This window comes from Cygnus olor, chromosome 9 (assembly GCF_009769625.2).
Source record: "Cygnus olor isolate bCygOlo1 chromosome 9, bCygOlo1.pri.v2, whole genome shotgun sequence".
NCBI lineage: Eukaryota > Metazoa > Chordata > Aves > Anseriformes > Anatidae > Cygnus > Cygnus olor.
Genome location: NC_049177.1, coordinates 1,862,997 through 1,882,504, shown reverse-complemented (window position 1 = coordinate 1,882,504; position 19,508 = coordinate 1,862,997). Strand labels below are relative to the sequence as shown.

The window sequence follows — 19,508 nt, the reverse complement described above, 5'->3', positions numbered from 1 at the left end:
ATTTTTTCAACAACTTCAGTGGAACTACTCATGAAATCAGGTGCAGGTGAGGAAAAGGGCTGGCATAAAAATCTGTACACAAATATAGTACTCATTTCTTGCTTGAAGCAATGGAAAACTTCATTTGTTTAAAATCTTCCCTTGTACTAAGAACAGCCATAAAAATTATGATTTAAAAACAGCGAATAGATTTCATAAGATGGTTTTAAGTATCTGAAAAAGGGGATGCAGAATACATACAGATTTTTAGCACTAACTTGAAAATACTTGAATATTTTAATAGTCATAAAATTATATACCTGAGTAAACAGAAAATCTTACAAATATGGAGAAAACAGCTAATACTGAGATTAAAAAAAGCCCCATGGGTAGTAACAAGCTAATTAAATAGGTCCTCATACAGTGACACATTAAAAAGAGACAGGAAAATAAAGTCCACTAATGCTTCCAGACCTAAGGATGCATAATACAAATAATACTCTCTATTTTCTAATGCTGTTCATTAATCTATTTAAATTTACTTTATAGTTTACTAAAAAAAAATCTATAAAATATATGTAGAGAGCAAAGCCATTGCATGTATACAATAAACACTGAATCTTTGCAAATATCAAGAGATTAAACCTAATTATTAAAACTTTTGTAAGGTACTGATGGTTTACACAGAATCATTTAATCAACAGCTAAAAACCCTATTTTTTGTAGTGGAACTCTAAAGCTTTTTAGAGTGCATAGCTAGGCTATGAATTATTTGGTATAGAAGATGAACAGTTTATCCAGAGAACACAAAGCCATTTCTGCAAGGCAGCACCAGGCTGTAGTTACACCAGCTGAACTGCTTCAGTGGCAGAGGTTTAAAATCTCTGCTTTTATGAAAGTGACAGTAAAGTCAACAAGGAGACTTGTCATTGATTTTGCTTTTATGTAAAAGACATCTCTAAGGATACTTATGCTTTACTATTTTCTTCAAAGAAAAAAAACATCAGCTCATTTTAAACGCATGTCTGAGGAGGGAATGAGCCACCACTGACATGGTCTTTTTCCGGTGGTTAAAGTGGTAATCTAGATGACTAGCTCAAATTAAATTTAACACATTAAAATATTTCTTTTTCACATGAGCTGAGACGGCTGGCCTGCTCATTTTAGCTAATGTTGAACTTAATTTGAGAAGCTGAGGCTTAATTACACATAGACTAATCTAGTTTTGATTTACAATGCGTTTTTATCAGGAATCATGATTAAACATAATTGCAAAAGTGAATCTACCCTCTGTAACATGATGCTAGAAGAGGAATACAAACAGATGAAGAATATAATAAATTAAAAAGCTGCATAATCCACTTCCAAGACTAGCTCATCCACCTTTTCTCAAATGTATTAGTACTCCTCAAAAAGTAGCATTTAATAACTTCAGTAAAATTCTTGGCAAAGTCAGGTGTACTCAAATGCTAACTGGCAATGTACTTGCCCAATCTTAATTGCTTTTTTTCAGACTTTGATATGCATGGTGACTATGGCCATAAAACTCAGTAAAGAAAATAGTAATATTGGGTGCATTTGGTAACCATATGATTGAAGGCAAAACTAATCCCAAATTCTTTGTTTTCACATCTTGGTGTGTGATGATGTGGTGAGTGAAGCCCAGTTTTCTCCGTGGCCTACTGGAACCTGAAGTTATGCGAGAACATTGCTTCAAAAGCTCTGCTGATCTTGCATAGGCACTGGCACTAAGCAAATGAGGGCATTCCTCCAAACGCAAATTCAGTGTCTTGTTTACTTGTATCAGAAATGTGTCTTGCTTCTGGCAGTCGTTGTCTTCTCTGTTTATCACTATACACAGGATGATCAGTTTGTAGTAAATAAGAACATTATTGGTAACTGAGCATAGATCTAACACTTATAATAAAGTGCAATTACATGGAAAATCCACACATCAGTGAAGTGTGAAGCTGCTGGCAGTGTGAAAGGCAGTGAGTCCTTATTGGTCTTCTGGCAGATTATGCCATTTATTTAAAAAAAAATGTTTTAAAGATATTTCTTTCAACAAAATACAGTATCTCTTTGAAAACAGTTAAAAATACTTTCTATTTTAACATTTGCATTTTAGAAATTTTCGATACTACCATTTTCGGTTTTCAGCTGCCAGATTATGCTGGGAAGCTCATGTGTACTCACACAGTGAGTCCTCGCTGGCTGCTTTCTGCTTCTAGCTCTGTGGAGAATGAAATTTGACTGAAGAAACAAGGACAGAAAAGTTGATGAATAAGATATATTTTAGAATACTTTGAAATCCATACTTTATCTGAGCAAAAATAAAAGAAAAATGAGGCCTGGAAACTGGACAACTAATGATAGCAATTTTTTTTTTTTCGTGCTGTTGTTTAGTTGGCCACCTGCTAGCTTTATCAGAGTGATCTACATATATATCTCACACCACTAACAATTGTAGATGAGCAGGCGGTCTGAAAGCCAGTTTGTAATGGATGTATGTCATCATCTCTGACTACAATCTAGCTGGTATTAACTGACATTTTCAGTGGCAGCTTTTAGCAGAAGGATTGAATGGATGTAGAAATGAACTACTGTGCTGCTCTCTAGAGATATGGAATTATATAGGCATAAATGAGGCACCCTGATGAGGAGTATTCCTGATGAGGAAGCTTGAAATGTAGTCCATTGTATTCTACTTCTTACCTGGCTAAATGGATCAGTGTACAGCAAAGCTGTCAATCAAGAACTTTTATCCATTAAAAATTGGAATACTTTTTTGTATAAAAAGCAAGAAAAAGACAAAAAAGTTCTGACTTTCTAACTTTAGAAAATGATTTCATAAATGGCATCGGGGGATCTGTGTTTCTGTCTTTCAGTGAACAAATATTCTTAGCTTATTAGCGAGTTTTTTTCTAAGCAGCCTCAGAAAGTCAAGTGGAGGTATTTCTAGCTTATGCAAGTCCAAAAATATAGTTTCCAGCTGATATTTTAACAATTCAGTGGATCAGTGGATGATGCCCTGAGAATAGAAGATGGCTCCCTCTCCTGGATTTTTTTTTAATTTTTTTTTTATTCTTCATTGCTAATCAGATTTTAAAATGAATATAACCGCTATTTAGAAAGTAAACCTGAATTTAGAAGGTAAAGTCCTTAGATATCAGGCTGGAAAACACGTGAAAATGTCTGTGGAATTAAGGTCTCCTAATCTCATATTTCAAAGTCAAACTGTTCACTGAAGTTAAAAAGAATTGCCAAAGACCATGATCTGAGTATCAGTACTAACACCTTTAAAGTTGGGTATTTATTTCCTGGTAGATAAGCATACTGCTAGATATACTACAAATGCCTCTCAAACAACCCAACATGAAAACACGGTATTTCCAAATTGGCATGGAAGTGTTGAGACAGGATGAGGGACAACAGATTAAAAGACTGGCTTCTGGGTGACAGGTTTCCAAAAAAGTTAAATAAAATAGGTCCAGAGCACAGCGAACTGCTGAGAGTACGTCCATTTGCTTCAATGACTTTGAGGAGGCTATCTTGAGTACTAAAATGGTGACTTCTTTGTGACAGATCTGACTTCTAGTGATAGATGACTGTCTTTGTTAGTTGTTAAATGTGGACAGGAAAAATACCAAAATAGCACTTACCTGAAAACATCATCATGTGTTGAAAGTTCCTGGGAATCTTTTGTTTTCGACCCAAATTCAAAAGGAAAGAAAGTGGATATATGTTGCAAGCTCTTGCTATAAAAACTGCCACCTAAAATGTAAGATGTTAAGGAAAATGGTGGAGAAACTACTGAAAGAACAGTCAATTTAAATCCAGTATTTCGTCACAGTTATTTTAAAAGTGTAATTAAAATGAATACGAGATTATCTCCCTTCGTATTTTACATATCACATCCTTCTGGTTCCAACTTCGTTATAAAACCATGCAGTGGCAGAGATTGTCTTCCCCAGACATCCTGTTTTCAGATTGATCATTATATATCCCACTTCAATCACTCTACTTTCACTCATCAAATTTGTATCACGTGTGACTAGAGTCCTTCAGTAAAATGCCTGTCATCAATTGCAAGGATGGCATTATCTCCTTCAGCAGCAATTTGCAAAGAATAAATGTGCTTTTGGACATGATTACTTTCTTATTTCCTGAGGATTCATATTGTCCATATCCAGCATTTTTTTTTTGAGATTTTTCAAAAGGGGTTCTTTATTACTGCCCTGTGGAACTATCATGAAAGTAGCTTTAATTAGAAACATAACGCTATTTCAGATTGAAAAAAAAAGATGATCTTATCTCCTTATACATGCTTTTGGCAGGTGCTGTCCTTCCCTTGTCTTGTGACTCTTAGGGCTCAATTACAGCTTCAAGAGTCTGAGACATGCTGTGGAGTGTAGAATCAATGAAGCACTTGAGTGGCAGTGTCTGGGTGCATCCTATCTATGAGGCCAAGAGCCTGCTTAAAGCTCCCATGGACCTGGGAGAACAAGAGTTAGCAGTGGTTGCTTCACATGCCCTGTGCTCGCCAGACTAGCGCAACCCTGTTGCAGTCTGATGGTTCTTAGTGTGAGGAAACAAGGGAGAGGGGTCCCTGCAGTGCTCTGCAACACAGTCTCCCATCTGGGTTGCCGAGTGCTGCTCTCGTGTTCAGCTGTGTCCCTGTGCTAGGACTGCAGGATGCAATATTGCACTTGCGTCATTGCAGTGGTGGATTGCTATGGGCTCTTGGGCTCCTCTCTGCCATCTAAAGCAACCTGTAATGAAGGGAACTGGAATGCAGTTCTTATTATTCATTTGGAAATTGCACATACAATTACTGCAAGTAACAGTGTGATCCCAACTTTCAAAGCTTCTATAGTTCATCAAAAAGTAATGAGCAAAGGGCCACTGCTTGAAGCTTTTTTTTTTTTTTAATAATTTGATGAATGAATTGTAAAAATGAATTATAAAATGAATTTGCTGAGAAACCATGGCAGAACTGAAGACACAGACTTTCCTACCCAACCCTGGGGCACTCATGATGTAAATAATTCCCTGTACACTAGAAATATCAAATACAAAGAAGGAAAGATATGAGCAATGCTAAGCTGTTGGATTTTTTTCAGGACTTTATATAATTATGTAGTTTTGGGGAAGTTCTGCTTATGGCACATAAGTTCTGCTTATGGCACTCTCTGAAGGCAGCTCTACAGTTTGTGGATCTACACTGGCTTTGTATGAGCAGAAAGATTTTGTGTGCCTGCACCTGTTCGCACAGATCTGTCCCAATACATATCCCAATTTCCTACCCCACCTCTAAACCTAATATCAAGTCCAGTGTCAGAAATTCCCCAGCTGGTTTAAAGCTATTTGCCTTATATCTGCAAACCAGAAGTCATAAGACCACCAACTTACATGCAGTGAGGCAGTTTTTGAGATATGCATAATAAAGACAATAGCTTTTTTTTTTTTTTTAACATCTAAGGAGCTAATAGGTTTGCTGTTGACTTATTTATTTATTTATTTTTTTTATGGAGCACACATTCTTTATACATACCCAGAAATATAAATATATTAACTTATATAAATATATATATATAAACACAGATAAATACTTCTTTAGAGCAAAGGATACAAATGCACCAAAAATAAAAAGAGGATTGAAGATATGATTTTGAAATGTGAATAGTGCGAGTCCCATGTAACAGAAGATGACATTCTCAGCCAAAAAATTCATGAACTCGAACAACTTAAATGAGAGGGAGAGAGAAAACACAATTATGATTCCTGCCTGTAACTAAATACTCTGTCACAAATTTTCCTTTGCATATGGAACAATTTAGATGAAAGGAAAAGGAATCGCATTCATTTCAAGGGTAGATTTTAAAACCATTTAATTTGTTATATGGTTTAGGTAGTCCCAGTTACATGTTTTTCTCTGATTTGTGTATGAAAACTTGCCACAGACAACTGGTAAAATACAGAAACAGCAATTAAGTTATACAAGCTTCAGTGGAAACTGTAAGGAAGCTGAGGGGATTTAGCTTTGGTCAGGTTTACACAGGTGAACCTGGGAACTGGCTCAGATCCTGACTGCACAAATGACAGCATAGTACAGTAACAGGGATGGTACAGTAATGTCAAGAGAGAAAAAAATTCCTGATTGCATTTTTAAGAACCTGTGCCTTTAAAATATAACATGATCTTTTTATTATCAAGAATATTATTCCGTAGGTAATGATTTTACCACATTATATGGATATCAGTATGAAGTACTTATTTCAAACCAAAGTATTTAAGATATCATTTAGACATATTATAAATAAGGCTAAAATACATTATTATGGTAGGATTTCTTCTGTGAAAAAAGCAAGCAAAGCCAAAATACTCATTTGCCTTTAGGGGATGTTCCTGATTGCATTTGCAGCTTATTATATAAAAACTAATATAAAATATAAATTTTCATATTTATCCACATCTGGAAAAAATCAATCGTTGCTGCCAAATAACTACAGAGGAGTGAAGATGAGGATTTAGACTTCTGAAATCACTTTTGGGCTCAGGAGATACAGAATTAGGGCTGAAGTTTGTCAATCTGTCTACAAACAGTCATACATCACTCTACCAGGATTGTTACTATGGAGATATTTTCTTCATCCTCAGTGGGCTTATGTACTTTTCTTAATACGTTTGTGCTTCTAAAAATAAATATCCAATAGCAGTCAATAAGATCTAACAAAGAAAAAATGAGAGCTGTCAGAATCATTATTTTAAACAAATTTCAGAGGCAAAAAAACCTAGTAGTATATGGGAAGATATTGTGGACCCTGTGGCAGCACCATTAATTATCCCAAGCTCACATTCTGTGGTCCCCATTTTGTACTGCATTGCTGAACAATGTAAAAACAAACACAAGAAATATTTGCAATTTAGTAGACTTTAATTAAATTTAATTTATATTTAAATGATAAACTAGTTGTTAAAATGTCCCAAATTATGGGTTCTAGCGACCCATAAGAATTATTAAGATATATCTTTGCATTTCCATATTGGGAGCAAACAGGATCCCATTTCTTTGCAGGCTTGTCACCTTGCGCATTTTTTCTAATGATGTAAACTTTCAGGACTAATCTTTCAGGAGTGTCATGACAGGATTTGCATATCTATATCTATACATTTGTATATATATATAAAAATCTTTGGAGGGAAGGGAACTGCTATGATGAGCCACGACTGCGTGCTTTAGTTGTTGGGATGAGGTAAAGGTACTCTAGAAGTTTCAATGCTGGGTGATGTTTTGCTCTTCATTTATAAAATCTCATTCAAGACTTAATGTAAAGTGAATCTACTGTTAGTAGTTTCAAAAGCTAAAGTTTATTATATTTTCAAAGTATCTGTTGACATACAGTTTTGGAAGGAAAATAGATTTTGCTGTATCATTGCTTTTGCTGTACATTCTTCCTCAATTGTCTTCAACAGTAAATTCACACTCTTAACTCCTGCCTGAAGTGCTTTCATGACATTACTGCTTTCAGACTTCTCACCCCTTGTCTCCAAACAATCTGGTCAAAATTCAATCGTTAGGTATTTCTGTGAATTCATTTAGAGCAACTTTTATGTTTCCCTATAGCTTCACCCTTTCTGGCTACATGCATACTGTTTCAAACCTTCAGAACTATTTCAATAAGTGATTCCTAAAAATAAAAATCTCTAATTGTTGACTACGTGTTTCCAGTCAACACGAACAGCATGTACAGTATATTACTTTGCTCACTGGGACAGTGTTTCCTATGTCACGAGCATAAGACTATTTGTTCTCTTAGGCTATATTTTACAGTTTATGTGATGCTTGTTAGCCACATCATCTATGTAAGATACATACAAGACTGTAATCCATTGCAGTTCTTGAATCATGTTCCTGGGCATGAACTGGTTTGTTTGCAAGAGCAAACAATCCAAATCCTGTGTTTTATTATTTTTTTTCCATAATAATTGCGGTGGTTTAACAACTGATGGGCAGCTCAGCTCCACCATGCTGCTCTCTCACTCCTCTTCTCAGAAGGACAGAGAGATGAAAATATGATGAAAAAAATGAAAGCTTGTGGTTTGAGATAAGGAACAGTTTAGATAAAGGAAAGTAAATAAATAAAGCAAAGGCCACTCAGAAGCAAAAGGAGAAAACAATTATTCACTACTTCCCATAAGCAAGTGATGTTCAGCCATGTCTTGAGAAACAGGGCCTCAGTATGGATAATGGTTGCTTGGGAAGACCAGTGCTTTCATAATGAGAGCTCCCCCCAGCTTCTTCCCCTTCCCCAGCTTTTACTGCTCCGTGTGACAACATTTGGTGTGGAATCTCCCTTTGGTAGGTTTAGCTCAGCTGTCCTGGTGAGGTTTCCTCCCCAGCTCTTGCCCACCGCCAGCCTACATGCTGTGGGGGTTTGGAGAGCTGGCCTTGGTGCTGTGCCAGCGCTGCTCAGCGATGGCCAAAGTGCTGCTGGGACAGCAGCGCTGCTCTGGCTACCGGTGCACAGCACAGCCCTGTATGGGCTGCTGCAGGGAAAGTTAACTCCATCCCAGCCAGACCCAGCACAGCAATACAGGGCTTATGGAGATACTCCATTAAGCATTTAACTGACACTGCTGTGTAGCATAAATCCCACCAGAACAAAACAATTTATTCTAAGGAGATCTTCTGAGAGCCTCTTTAAGAAACAGTTTCCATAGAAGCACATTCCCAGACTCTCATGCCTTTCACATTAATGTTTCTGTCAAGGTTGGACTAGGTGATCTTGGAGGTCTCTTCCAACCTAGGTGATTCTGTGATTCCGTGATATTTTAAAGATGAGATGTCAAGACCTTTTGATAAGAAGTGGAAGAATAGGAGGAGTAAGTTTTCTTCTGGAGGGCATAATTTCTGGGACACCCAAGAATTTCCAAGAAGAGTTGCATCACACACATCAGTATCTGAAAAATGCTTTTTCTTTTTTTTTTTTTTTTGGTCTGTGCAGACATAAGCAAGGTCCATCCTATGGTCTGTAGTCTGCTTAAATGGGACTCAAAAATTTCCCTTATGTTGAATATATATTCTTGTAAGTGGGCTACTTTCATGGGAAAAAAAGAAAAAAAAAAAAGGATTAGAATCCTAGATATTAAGTCCTTAGAAGTATTTTGTTCATAACCATAAATTCTCTTTCTTTGCCTCCCACACAGGCCACTAACCTATTTCTACTTTAAATGAAATAGACATTAAAATGCTCATATGCTGCCTTTAGTTTCCCTAAGGCTACCAGAAAATTATACTAGAAACCATTTTAATATACACATAGTAATAAGACATTTTTTCTGTATAAAACTAAAATAACCCTAATTTTTAATGTGCCATTTCTACCTCTCCACATAGTCTATAAATCTGCTTATAGTTCTAAAGTAAGAGATGTAATAAATCACTAATGTAAGTTTGAAGTAATGTCAACATGTCTAAGGGTAGAGTATTAATTACAAAAATATAAGTGCAACCTGAGCGCTTGGTTTAGGTGTTAGCTCAGTGAATTACTGACACTGCTATTTGCTATGTGCTTTGGTTTGTTTATTTTCTCCATAAGAGTGGGTATTACAAAAGACTGATGTTAAAAATATCTATTAAATTCAACATAATATTTATGCATTTAAAACCTCATTGTTCGCCAGATATACCGATTTTGTTGTTGTTTTTGTTATTATTTTATTATTATTATTCTCAGCCGTTGTAAGAGCTCAGAGGGATGTGCAAAGAATCTGTTTCAGGTTGGGACATGTTGATTTATCTAGCAACATGGAGGAATGCCACCTGTCTAGGGGTTACATCTTACAGTGATATATTCTTGCGTGACATCAAAACAGGGAGAGTTGCAATAGTCCGACAGCAGCTGGGAAGCTGGGATGTGAAACTGATTATACTTTGTAAGAGAGATTTGGAGGTGACAGAGCTCTTAAAATCCCAAGCAGTTGGTGTTAAGTGATGGTTATGAAATTTATGATATTTGAATAATGCTATTTAATTAGAACACAGCTATAAAAAATGTTCCATGAAGTCAAGGATATTGATAAATCAATAGTTGATGAAAATTGCTTTTCCCTAACTATTTTGAATTAAAATGTAGTGGGAATTCAGACTATCATATTTTTGTAAGATTGTAGAAGCCTTTATTATAGCCTAATTTCTTTATTTAATCTTTCTCTTTTGATTAAAAGTTTCAAAATCTGAAAAAGAAGGTTTGACTTGAAGCTCTTGCCTGAAATCCTTTATACAGCTGTAATGAATCTTCACAGCATAGTGATACAGTGCTCATTTCTAGAATAACAGTCTTAGATGAAAGAATCAGCAAAAGTAACTCAAATTTATGATAGACTATAAACTTGTATATGGTGATAATTTTGATATCCAAGAATATTTGACTGTAAACTTACAAACACACCAACAGAAGCAAATTCTTACACAATCTTTTCTTATGTCCTGGTGCAAAGTTCTGGTCTTTTTTATCAGTAGGCTTTGCTACCAAATTCAATAAATTTAACCCCAAGAGATTTATGGAAGGCACACAATAACTTTCTATTTCTCTCTAGAGCTGAGAGGTTAAAAGATTCTTAAGGGCTGAGGAAGAAGTGGAAAACCAAAAGGAAGAATAAATAAAGAAAGCATCAGAACCAAGGGAGAGGAAAGGCCAACAATGTTTTGCATTTACACATTATGATTAATCTTTGTGGCATAATCTACACACCACCACTAAAGTTCAGCATGGGAGAAACTGGATAAATTACTGGCACAGGACATGTTAGCTTCTGACTGTCAACAGTAAAGTAAAAATTTTGGTCCCAGACATTAAAACAAATCCTTTCCATCATTAAAAATGTCATAGGTCTGGAATATCTTTGCTGAACAAAAGAAGTTTAAACCAAAAATATTGAAATTTAAGCAGATGAATTCAAATATTTTTCTTGTTCTAAGCTACTTGGAGTGGTGAAAACAAGAGTGAGAATGATTTAAGAATTAAAAACTTCAGAACTTCTAAAAAGGTTTGACCTCGGGGTGAATGGAAGCACAGGTTTGTATTTACAATGAATCTGCCAACATCATTAATTACTTGATTCAAATCAGCCCTCAGAAAGATCTTTGTTATTCCCTTTTATCAATTAATTGGCAAGTAAGAGAGACTGTTCAAAATCTAAAACTCAATATACTCATTTCTTAAATGTGTTGGGCATGGAAAGCAGTAGAAACTTTGCTATGCACTTGTGATAGTATAGCCAGATTCAGAGCCTCCTGAGAATTTATATGTTGACTTCAATAGGCTTTGGATCTAGCTGTAGAAAAATTAATTATTCTATCATTACTCTTGTAATTGAGTTGCCTAGGAACAGGAATGGGGGGAGGGGATGTCTGCAAGCTTTTTTTTTTTTTTTCAAATGTGCATCATTTGTAAGAGTAAACCTTTTAGACCACTATCTGCCTCCCCTGCAGTACAACCAGCTTTTACAGCTATAAATCAAGCATTAAGTTGTTCCTATAAATGACCTGAGTAAGACACCTTAATGGAAGATATTGCCAAAATGGAGAGGATGATGCTGTTGCTCCTAGAGCTTCTCATCTAACTTGTTATTTAGTACACGAAGTGAGAACAACCATTTTCAAAGTGCTTATTTATCTTTAATTCCTGAACTGAGATGTTGCAGGCACACAGGGAAGAAGATCCTCAGTGCTCGGCTGTATCAAGATAATATGCTCAGGGATTACTGCAGTTAAAGCTCTGCACCTTTACTCTAGCAGTGAGTGCTGTGCTGTTCTGTAAGCATTAAGGAAGGGTTCTGCTCAAGACAGGGCACACCAGATTGTAGTTGGAGAATCGTTTGAAAGGTTTTAAAGAACTTTTGACTGGTCAGCAATTAATGGTGGTGCTAGAATCATTGTGTATAGGGATGAATTTGGAATTTTCTGGGAACGTTGATAGCTGTTCTGTTAGCTGATAGAGGAAAAGGAAAAGGAAGAGGCCATGAACAGCATATGTTGTCTAGGATTAAGCTAGTATTCTTACAAACCTGAGATCAGAGAATAAAATATATCAAGACGAAAAAGAACTAAAAAAACTGCAAAATAATAATGACATCAATAAAAAGGAAGCTTTTGCTTATGACCTACTGTGGATATCTTGAAAGAGACTTTCTTGGAAGTTGTCCTTCTGGGGCAGTAAATTGCGAATCAGGTGGAAGAAGAGATATTATGCATTGACAGTTAAGGGCTATGGAACATCCGTAAAAAATAAGCAAAAGAAAGGAAGAGTTTGTGGCTTTGCTAAAGCTAATTTCAACATGCTTTTTTCACAGCTAACAAAGGAGGCTTTAAAACCTGACTGCTCTCCTTCTGGTCAAAGAGAAACAGTAATGTTGTCAATATAATCTAGTTTGTAAAATTGTGATGAACTAATACATTTTTTGTGTTTTGCATTTATGTTAGAATTAGAGGAACTGCTGCTGATTTTTCAAAAGCAAAACTCTAAATCAATCTCATCTTCCTCTTTTTTTTTTTTTTTTCCCACCCCCTCAAGTGTTTTTCTATGACTTGCTATCGCAGTCCTAATCTCAAACGATCAATTCAATTTCTATGGAGGACAAATGCAATTTATTCCATTTCAATTTGCTGAGAAGAAATATTCTGTAATATTAATTCTGGAAGTGAGTTCATAAAAACAATTTCCTCCCTTGCCAAGTTTTGGGTGTTTGAAAGAAATTCACTTAGTCTTTGACATATTAGGAGCTGGTAATCAATATGAAGGCCTTTAACCTATCAGGAAGAGAAAAAGAAGTCTTATGAAGTCTGTGGTGTCCTCTCTTTGTGCTTTCTGGCAAGAATCAAGACTGCAAAAAATTATTTGATGTCAGTGACTTCCATCCCATTGCAAATTCAACATACGTGACGACACATTTTCTCTCTTTGCACATATAGAAACAGCAGTATTGCAGCCTCTGTCTACCTGTATTGCTGCCCTTTACAGTCTGTAAAATTTCAGTGAAAAATGCTCTAGAGCTGCAAATCAAGTCTCTAATTTATCTAAATCCAGAAAACAGTAGCAGTATTTGCATATGGTTTTCTAATGAGAGGCTGCTCTATTTTTGTCGAGTGCATATTCTAAGATAGGAGAGTGCTTACTAAATAACTTCTCGACTTTCTGTGCCATAGCTATTTGTTCAGGGCTTTTCTATAAATGTGCTGTTTTGTTATGTGTCTGTTTACAGTGGTTCAGGAGAATGGACACAAGACTTTGTCACTTTCTAATGTACAGAGTTTCCTCTAAGAACTCTTGCTCTAACTGGTGATGAATAACATGAGCTCCTGACCATGTTAAACTATATTTATTATTCTGAAAGACCTATTGCTGATAAACTGACTTTTAACTACATTACTGTGGTAGAATGCTACCCATTAGAATTGTTCTGTAGCATTATTTGCAATTACTCTGCAGACTTGCATACCAGTTTCTGTAGCAGGATATTGAATTAGTAGCACCAATGATCTGATCTTGTATGGGTGGGATTTTTTTTTGTTTTGTTTCATTTCTAGGATCATTCTTAAACAGCTTTCCTGCCTCTTCATGTAGGCTACAGTTTAAGATTTGATGATCCATTCAGATAAAAGACAGAAATGTGAATATCAACTATGTTTTTGTGTCACATTTTTTGCCTAGGTATTGGAGTATGTCTTTTCTAATCTAGCAGTCACCTATGCTTACAGATACAATCTAGAGTGCAGACTGTACGGAACTGAGATAAATGAGACATAGAATGTGCGGGGGTTTTGCTTGAACATTAAGTGTGAAAGGTCCAATTACTTAAATACAGAAAATGTCAGATACTCACTGGCGATGCACATTAAAAAGGACCTTCTTGTGCATAAAGCACAGGGAAGCTGTCATCAAGTACAAGCTAGCTTGGAAGCGGCTGCAACCTTGGTACTTCCAGTCTGAGTAAATAATTGGCTACAGTGAAGAGCTGTATAACACACTGCATGTGTATCTGTGAGATACATTAAAAAATTGCAGATGAAGGGTAAGTGGAGATGAACTTAAAATTAAAGAAAGGAAATTATCAGCAATGCTTATATGTCCATTTTACATAGCACAGAGTGTACCTCTGTGTATGTGTGTGTATTCACACACCGATAGTACATGTAAAAGCTGGTGGAGACAAATAGGTAGGATAAGCACAACCAGGACAAAAATTTAAAAGGGCAAAAATACAAAAGCTACAACAGATGGATATTGCTAGGGTGCAGAGTCTGAAAGGTGAAATCTTGATCCCGAAGTGTGCACACAAACAAAGGTAGCCCGTTGATACTTGAATCCAAATGATAGAATCATAATTAATTTCACTGGGACATATCCGGATTTGGCTATAATGACTTGATACGAAACGACCAGAAACCGTTGGAGAAAGTATTGTAAAGAATTCCGGTGTTTTCAGATCTACTATGTCACTACTAGTGCCCTTGGTGTTGTTTCACAAATCCCACTACTGATCCCAGAAACAAACAAACAAAACACTGTAAGACAAGTAGAAATTAAAATCCCTAAACTAAGATACACCTTCAACTGTACTTTTAAATCCAAGAGTTCAGGCCACTCCTTATTTTTCATAAAAAACAGCATATTTAGTGAATAGATAAAACTAGTCTTTCTTTGATGCATTTTTAAAACAGCTCTTGATATGAATCTGTAGGAAAGTGGGAGGTGGGTGGAATAGAGAAGTGTCATCTGGCACCTCGTACAAAGAAGTGGTTTTTCAAGAAAAGTATTAGTCAGTACATGAGGGTGTGCTTCTGAGGATGCTGAGTGTCTGTATTGAATTATCAAACACCCAGAACTCTTCTGAAGTTCGCTGGAGGCAAAGGGTGGTCCACACCAACTAAACGAGTGGGACTGAAGCAGAGGAGAAAGAAACTGATGCTCAAACTTACATGATATTTTCAGTATTTTAGGTGAATGGAAGCAGGTATGTACTCCGTGAAAAGACAGGACACTGTCTTTTAAATGAATTTTAGTCATGATGTAGACATTTACTTTGAAAGATTTTGTCTAAGGGCTTTTTAGCCCTTGATGATTTCTGCAGATGGCACCATGAGAAACAGATGAGATACAGCTAGCTGTTTAGTATTTCTTGCACTGTGCTACCATTTTGTACAAATGTCTCTTTTGAAGGTATACAATCCATTAATCACATAATGGAAACAGCTGTGCAGTCACTAAAAAGATGGGATACTGGCAAATAGTTTAGACGGTTACAGTGCCTCATTTTTATTTATTTTCTTCTTATTCCAACTCATTGTGCGAGAATTTTAGTGTTAGTTACATATTTTGAAAAAGTTTTGACCGAGGTTTTTGTGCGGGTTTTAGTTGATACTGAGATCTACAGAGAGTGGCAAGTGATCAGCAGTCATGTAAGAGTCATACAAATTAAAAAGCAAACATATACAAAATAAATTTCAGATTGCAAGAATGGACCTTAGTCAACAGCAGCTCGGTAACGCCAGAAACTACAAAACAGCTCAGATTCTTTCAAGCCTCCCACTGCCCTAAGCCTCTCTGGGCAGTGCAAAGTCATTGCTGTTTGCAGAGGAAGGAGAAGCCCCAAAACATCATCAAATCTGTTAGCTCCCAAACCATGCCGACTTCCTTCTGTCAGGTCAGTGCACATTTGTGATAAAACACTTGATGCTTTATATAAATCACACTGTAACCTACCTAACCATGCAAGAAATACCTGTCTTAATTCCTACACCAAACACAGTGTCCCCACAGTAAAGCACATATTGATACATTCTCATGAAAGTGTAAGGGCTATAAGAAAGGAACCTATTAGTAATACCCTCAAAATTAAAACTTTTTAAAACTATGTGCTTAATGCTTCCATTGCATTGTGATTTAGAGGTTGGGAACACTTGGTTTGATTAGTTTGGAGAAAAGAAGACTGAGAGGTGATCTCACTGCTCTCTGCAACTTTCTGAGCAGGGGAAATGGAGAAGGAGGCCTTGGCCACCAAAGACGGGATGCGTGGGAACAGCACAACTCTGTGCCAGGGCACGTTCAGGACATTAGGAAGAACTTCTTCACTGGGAGGGTGGTCAAACACTGGAACAGGCTCCCTGGCGAGGTGGTTGATGCCCCAGGACTGTCAGTGCTCAAGAGGGATTTGGGTAACGCCTTTAATAATATGCTTTAACTTTGGCTAGCCCTGAGGTGGTCAGGCAGTTGGACTCTGATCTTTCTAGGTCCCTTCCAACTGTTCTGTTGTTCTGTTCTGTTCTGTTCTGTTCTATTCTATTCTATTCTATTCTATTCTATTCTATTCTATTCTATATATAATAAACAACACAAAGTAATACAAAACAGATGCTTTACAGAGGTTCATTCCATAATCAGGAAATTCACTGATATATCCTGTAGTAAAATCACCTAACACAATACATGTGAAGTGTCAGTGTTTCAGACAAAGCAAAAGTTAGAGAAAATCATTACGATTAGGACAATATTTTATATTACATTACTATATTTTAAGAAAGAATCTCAGTACTTTTACTTGTATGTTAATATTATATTTGGAGCCTCCTCATTTACAGCATAATCCAAATCTCATTAAAGTCAGAGGACTTTAGTTCTTGACATAAAACTATTAAATTTGTTTACCTGTATGAAAAATGAAGAGATACTTATATGAAGAATCCTACCTTTATTTATTTATTTTTAATCTCTGTCACAAATTCTAAGATGAAAGAGTTGTGATCATGAGTGTTTAAGGGGATGCTGTATTTATCAGCTTTTAGAAAAATCAGAAATTGGCTAAAATATAATTCAACATAAAAGTAACTATATATACTCTAAGAATGGGATATTAAACTACACTTTGCTCTGTTTCAGTCCTACATGTTGATGGTGCAATAATATTTTCATAGACCAGGATTAGTTTGATTTTGTTTTGCTTTTCCTCCCTGTGTATTCAACAACTGCAGTGATATGGAGATATCAATAATAAGGAAGAGACCTGATCTGATGGTCAACATACTTAGATGAAATTCTCTTCACAACATTAGAAGATGCACTTTACAGAGCTGAGGTACAAGGCTGGATCTTTGCATGGGCACAGACCTAAAAACTGGGGATAAGTGCTAGCAACTCACAGTAAGGAGAAATGTTTCAGAGGTCATTCTTCAAACCTCTTGTGAAAATACTGAGAGATACAATAATAGACGTGTGAAATAAAATTACATGACCTGCATAGCTCTATGAATCAGCTTTTTGATTCTGCAGTAGCTTACTTAGCCCCATACAATTTGACTCCCCCATACAGATTTAGACATATGAGAGTCTCATTTGTGATTCAGAGCCTCTTTCAAAGAAAATACAGCATGTGTCTCCACTTGGAATTCCCATGTATATTCCTCTATATGCCAATGAGAATTTGGCCTGTAGGTTTTAATTTCAATTGGTATATGTTAGCTAATGGCTGGCATCTGCTACTGTGCTGTAAAGAGTAAACTATAACCTTAACAATCAAAGGACTTTAGTAATATTTAAAGAAAATGTTTAATGTTTAAACAGATTGTAAAAACTTTAATGAAGCTATTTGGGAACTAGTTTGCATATGGCATTATGCTGCCTTAGCCTACCAGCATTAAAATGACATCATTTTCCAACAAGATGAGCCTCTCTGTAAGAAGTATTGCTTTCACTACAGTTCTGGCTTTCTTCAGGGTGTGAATTACATTTGAGCATGTGTATTTTCCATTTCCTGTGCTTAAGCAAAATGAATAAAAATTGTTTTGCTTTGTTTTTCAAGATTTGTTTTTCAAGATTTGTTTTTCATAGGTCCAAAATACTTTTTTTATTCATGGGTGTGTGTGGTTGGAAGATACTAATCCTTAAAAAATGTTGATAACAAAGGGACACATGCTTGATAGAAACTAATGAGGCCAGGGTGAATCTGCACATTCTCAGTTGAGGAAACACTAAAACTGTTATGCAGAAACAGAGAAAAAAACAGATTAAACAACAGGGTGTAGAATTGGATATACGGACAGGATTACTGTATGTGGACACTGAGTATTTTCAGTATTATGGCTAGGATAGCAGTGTGCCTGATCTCTTCCTTTGAAAAACAGAGTTGTTTTTTTTTTTAAGCATTTAATTAGCGATATACCATAGTTATAAATGTTATCATCTTGTAGCAATGTTTCCTATCTGCTTACCAACCATCACATAGCACCCAGGTAAAAGAGAGAAAACAATTAAAACATCTCCACATAAATTTAAGGGGAGCTGCATGTGAGGAGAGTGCAGATTAACATTCTTTTAGCATGTTAAGTAATCAGGAACATCAGTCAGATAATGGGGGATTTTGCTGAGAAATTCAGATTGAAAGACATGGTAGTATAATTCCTTTTACAGAAATCACGATTTTCTTGTGTTGTTATGATTCTTCTTGTTAAACCCACATAGTAAGCAGCTTTAGCTTTCTTTATAGCATTATACAATTCTACAGGGTTCCATAAGATCTTATGGTACATCTGGTCAAACAATGCATCTGGCACACTTCCCATCTTCAGCTTTTTCTGCTAAACACAGAAAATAACTCTGTAGAAAACTGAAATTAATTGTACACTTCCTGTCAATTCCAGTTCATTTTAAAGGTAATAATTATTACAAGCACTAAGCGTGTGGTGCATATTCAATTGGAGATAAGAAGGCAATTTAGAAACTAGGGCAGCCTGTTTGTAACAGACCCACTGACTGTAGAGATGCACACGAAGGTCCAGCTCAGGCAGGCACTGCTAAATGCACACTGTGCTGGTGGTGCAGCTGGAGCTCAGTGCCTCGGGAGGTAAACCTGGACATCGTAAGAGAAAGGGTGGGACAGGAGTGAGTGGCTACAACGAGGGATTGCTTCTCGCCATGGTGCCAGGCTAAAGCTGTAAGGATAGCTAACACCTAAAGATATGTGAGCTTTTGGACTTTTAGCAGGGTCTAAAACTGTGACTTGTCTTGTTTCCTGTATGTTAGCTGTCTCAAAATTAGCAGAAATTTCTAAACAACTTCACATATCTACTCTTATCAGCCATGTGCTAAATGCAGCATAAGCCACGTCCGTCCGTCCGTCCGTCCTTCCTTCCTCCCTCCCTCCCTCCTTCCTTCTGTATGTTTGCAACCTTTTCATGTTTGTCTAATTTTCCTCTCTCAGAAGGACAAGTGACAGGGACATTTCTATAAGAAGACAGAAAATACCCTGAAGGTAGAGAAATCTAGGGACCCAGTACAATCTTCTGCCATGATTTCAGCATCTGAGTGTTAGCTAAATCTTAGACAAGGGAGCAGAGAGAATATTGCTTTCCTCCTGATCATTTTGAATAGTTGCAAAATGGAGGCTTTTCTATAGGTCCTGTCTCAAAAAAAGCAAAACCCCAAAACAACCCCCCTCCCCGAACCCAGAATCTGGGTGAAATATATAAGAAA

General features: G+C 36.4%; 1 protein-coding gene across 8 annotated transcripts in view; it reads right to left on the bottom strand.

Moving 5' to 3' along the window:
- SLC9A9 (solute carrier family 9 member A9) overlaps window positions 1-19,508 on the bottom strand; it is a 210,794-nt gene that overhangs the window by 92,802 nt on the left and 98,484 nt on the right. For 7 of the 8 annotated variants that reach the window (XM_040566694.1, XM_040566696.1, XM_040566689.1 and 4 more), the window contains 2 exons: window positions 5,612-5,725; window positions 3,642-3,753 (listed from right to left, as the gene is read on the bottom strand). In XM_040566694.1, the coding sequence (XP_040422628.1) occupies window positions 3,642-3,753; window positions 5,612-5,725 (226 nt within the window). The remainder of the gene's footprint in view (window positions 1-3,641; window positions 3,754-5,611; window positions 5,726-19,508) is intronic. The other variant, XM_040566690.1, reaches the window with a different exon arrangement.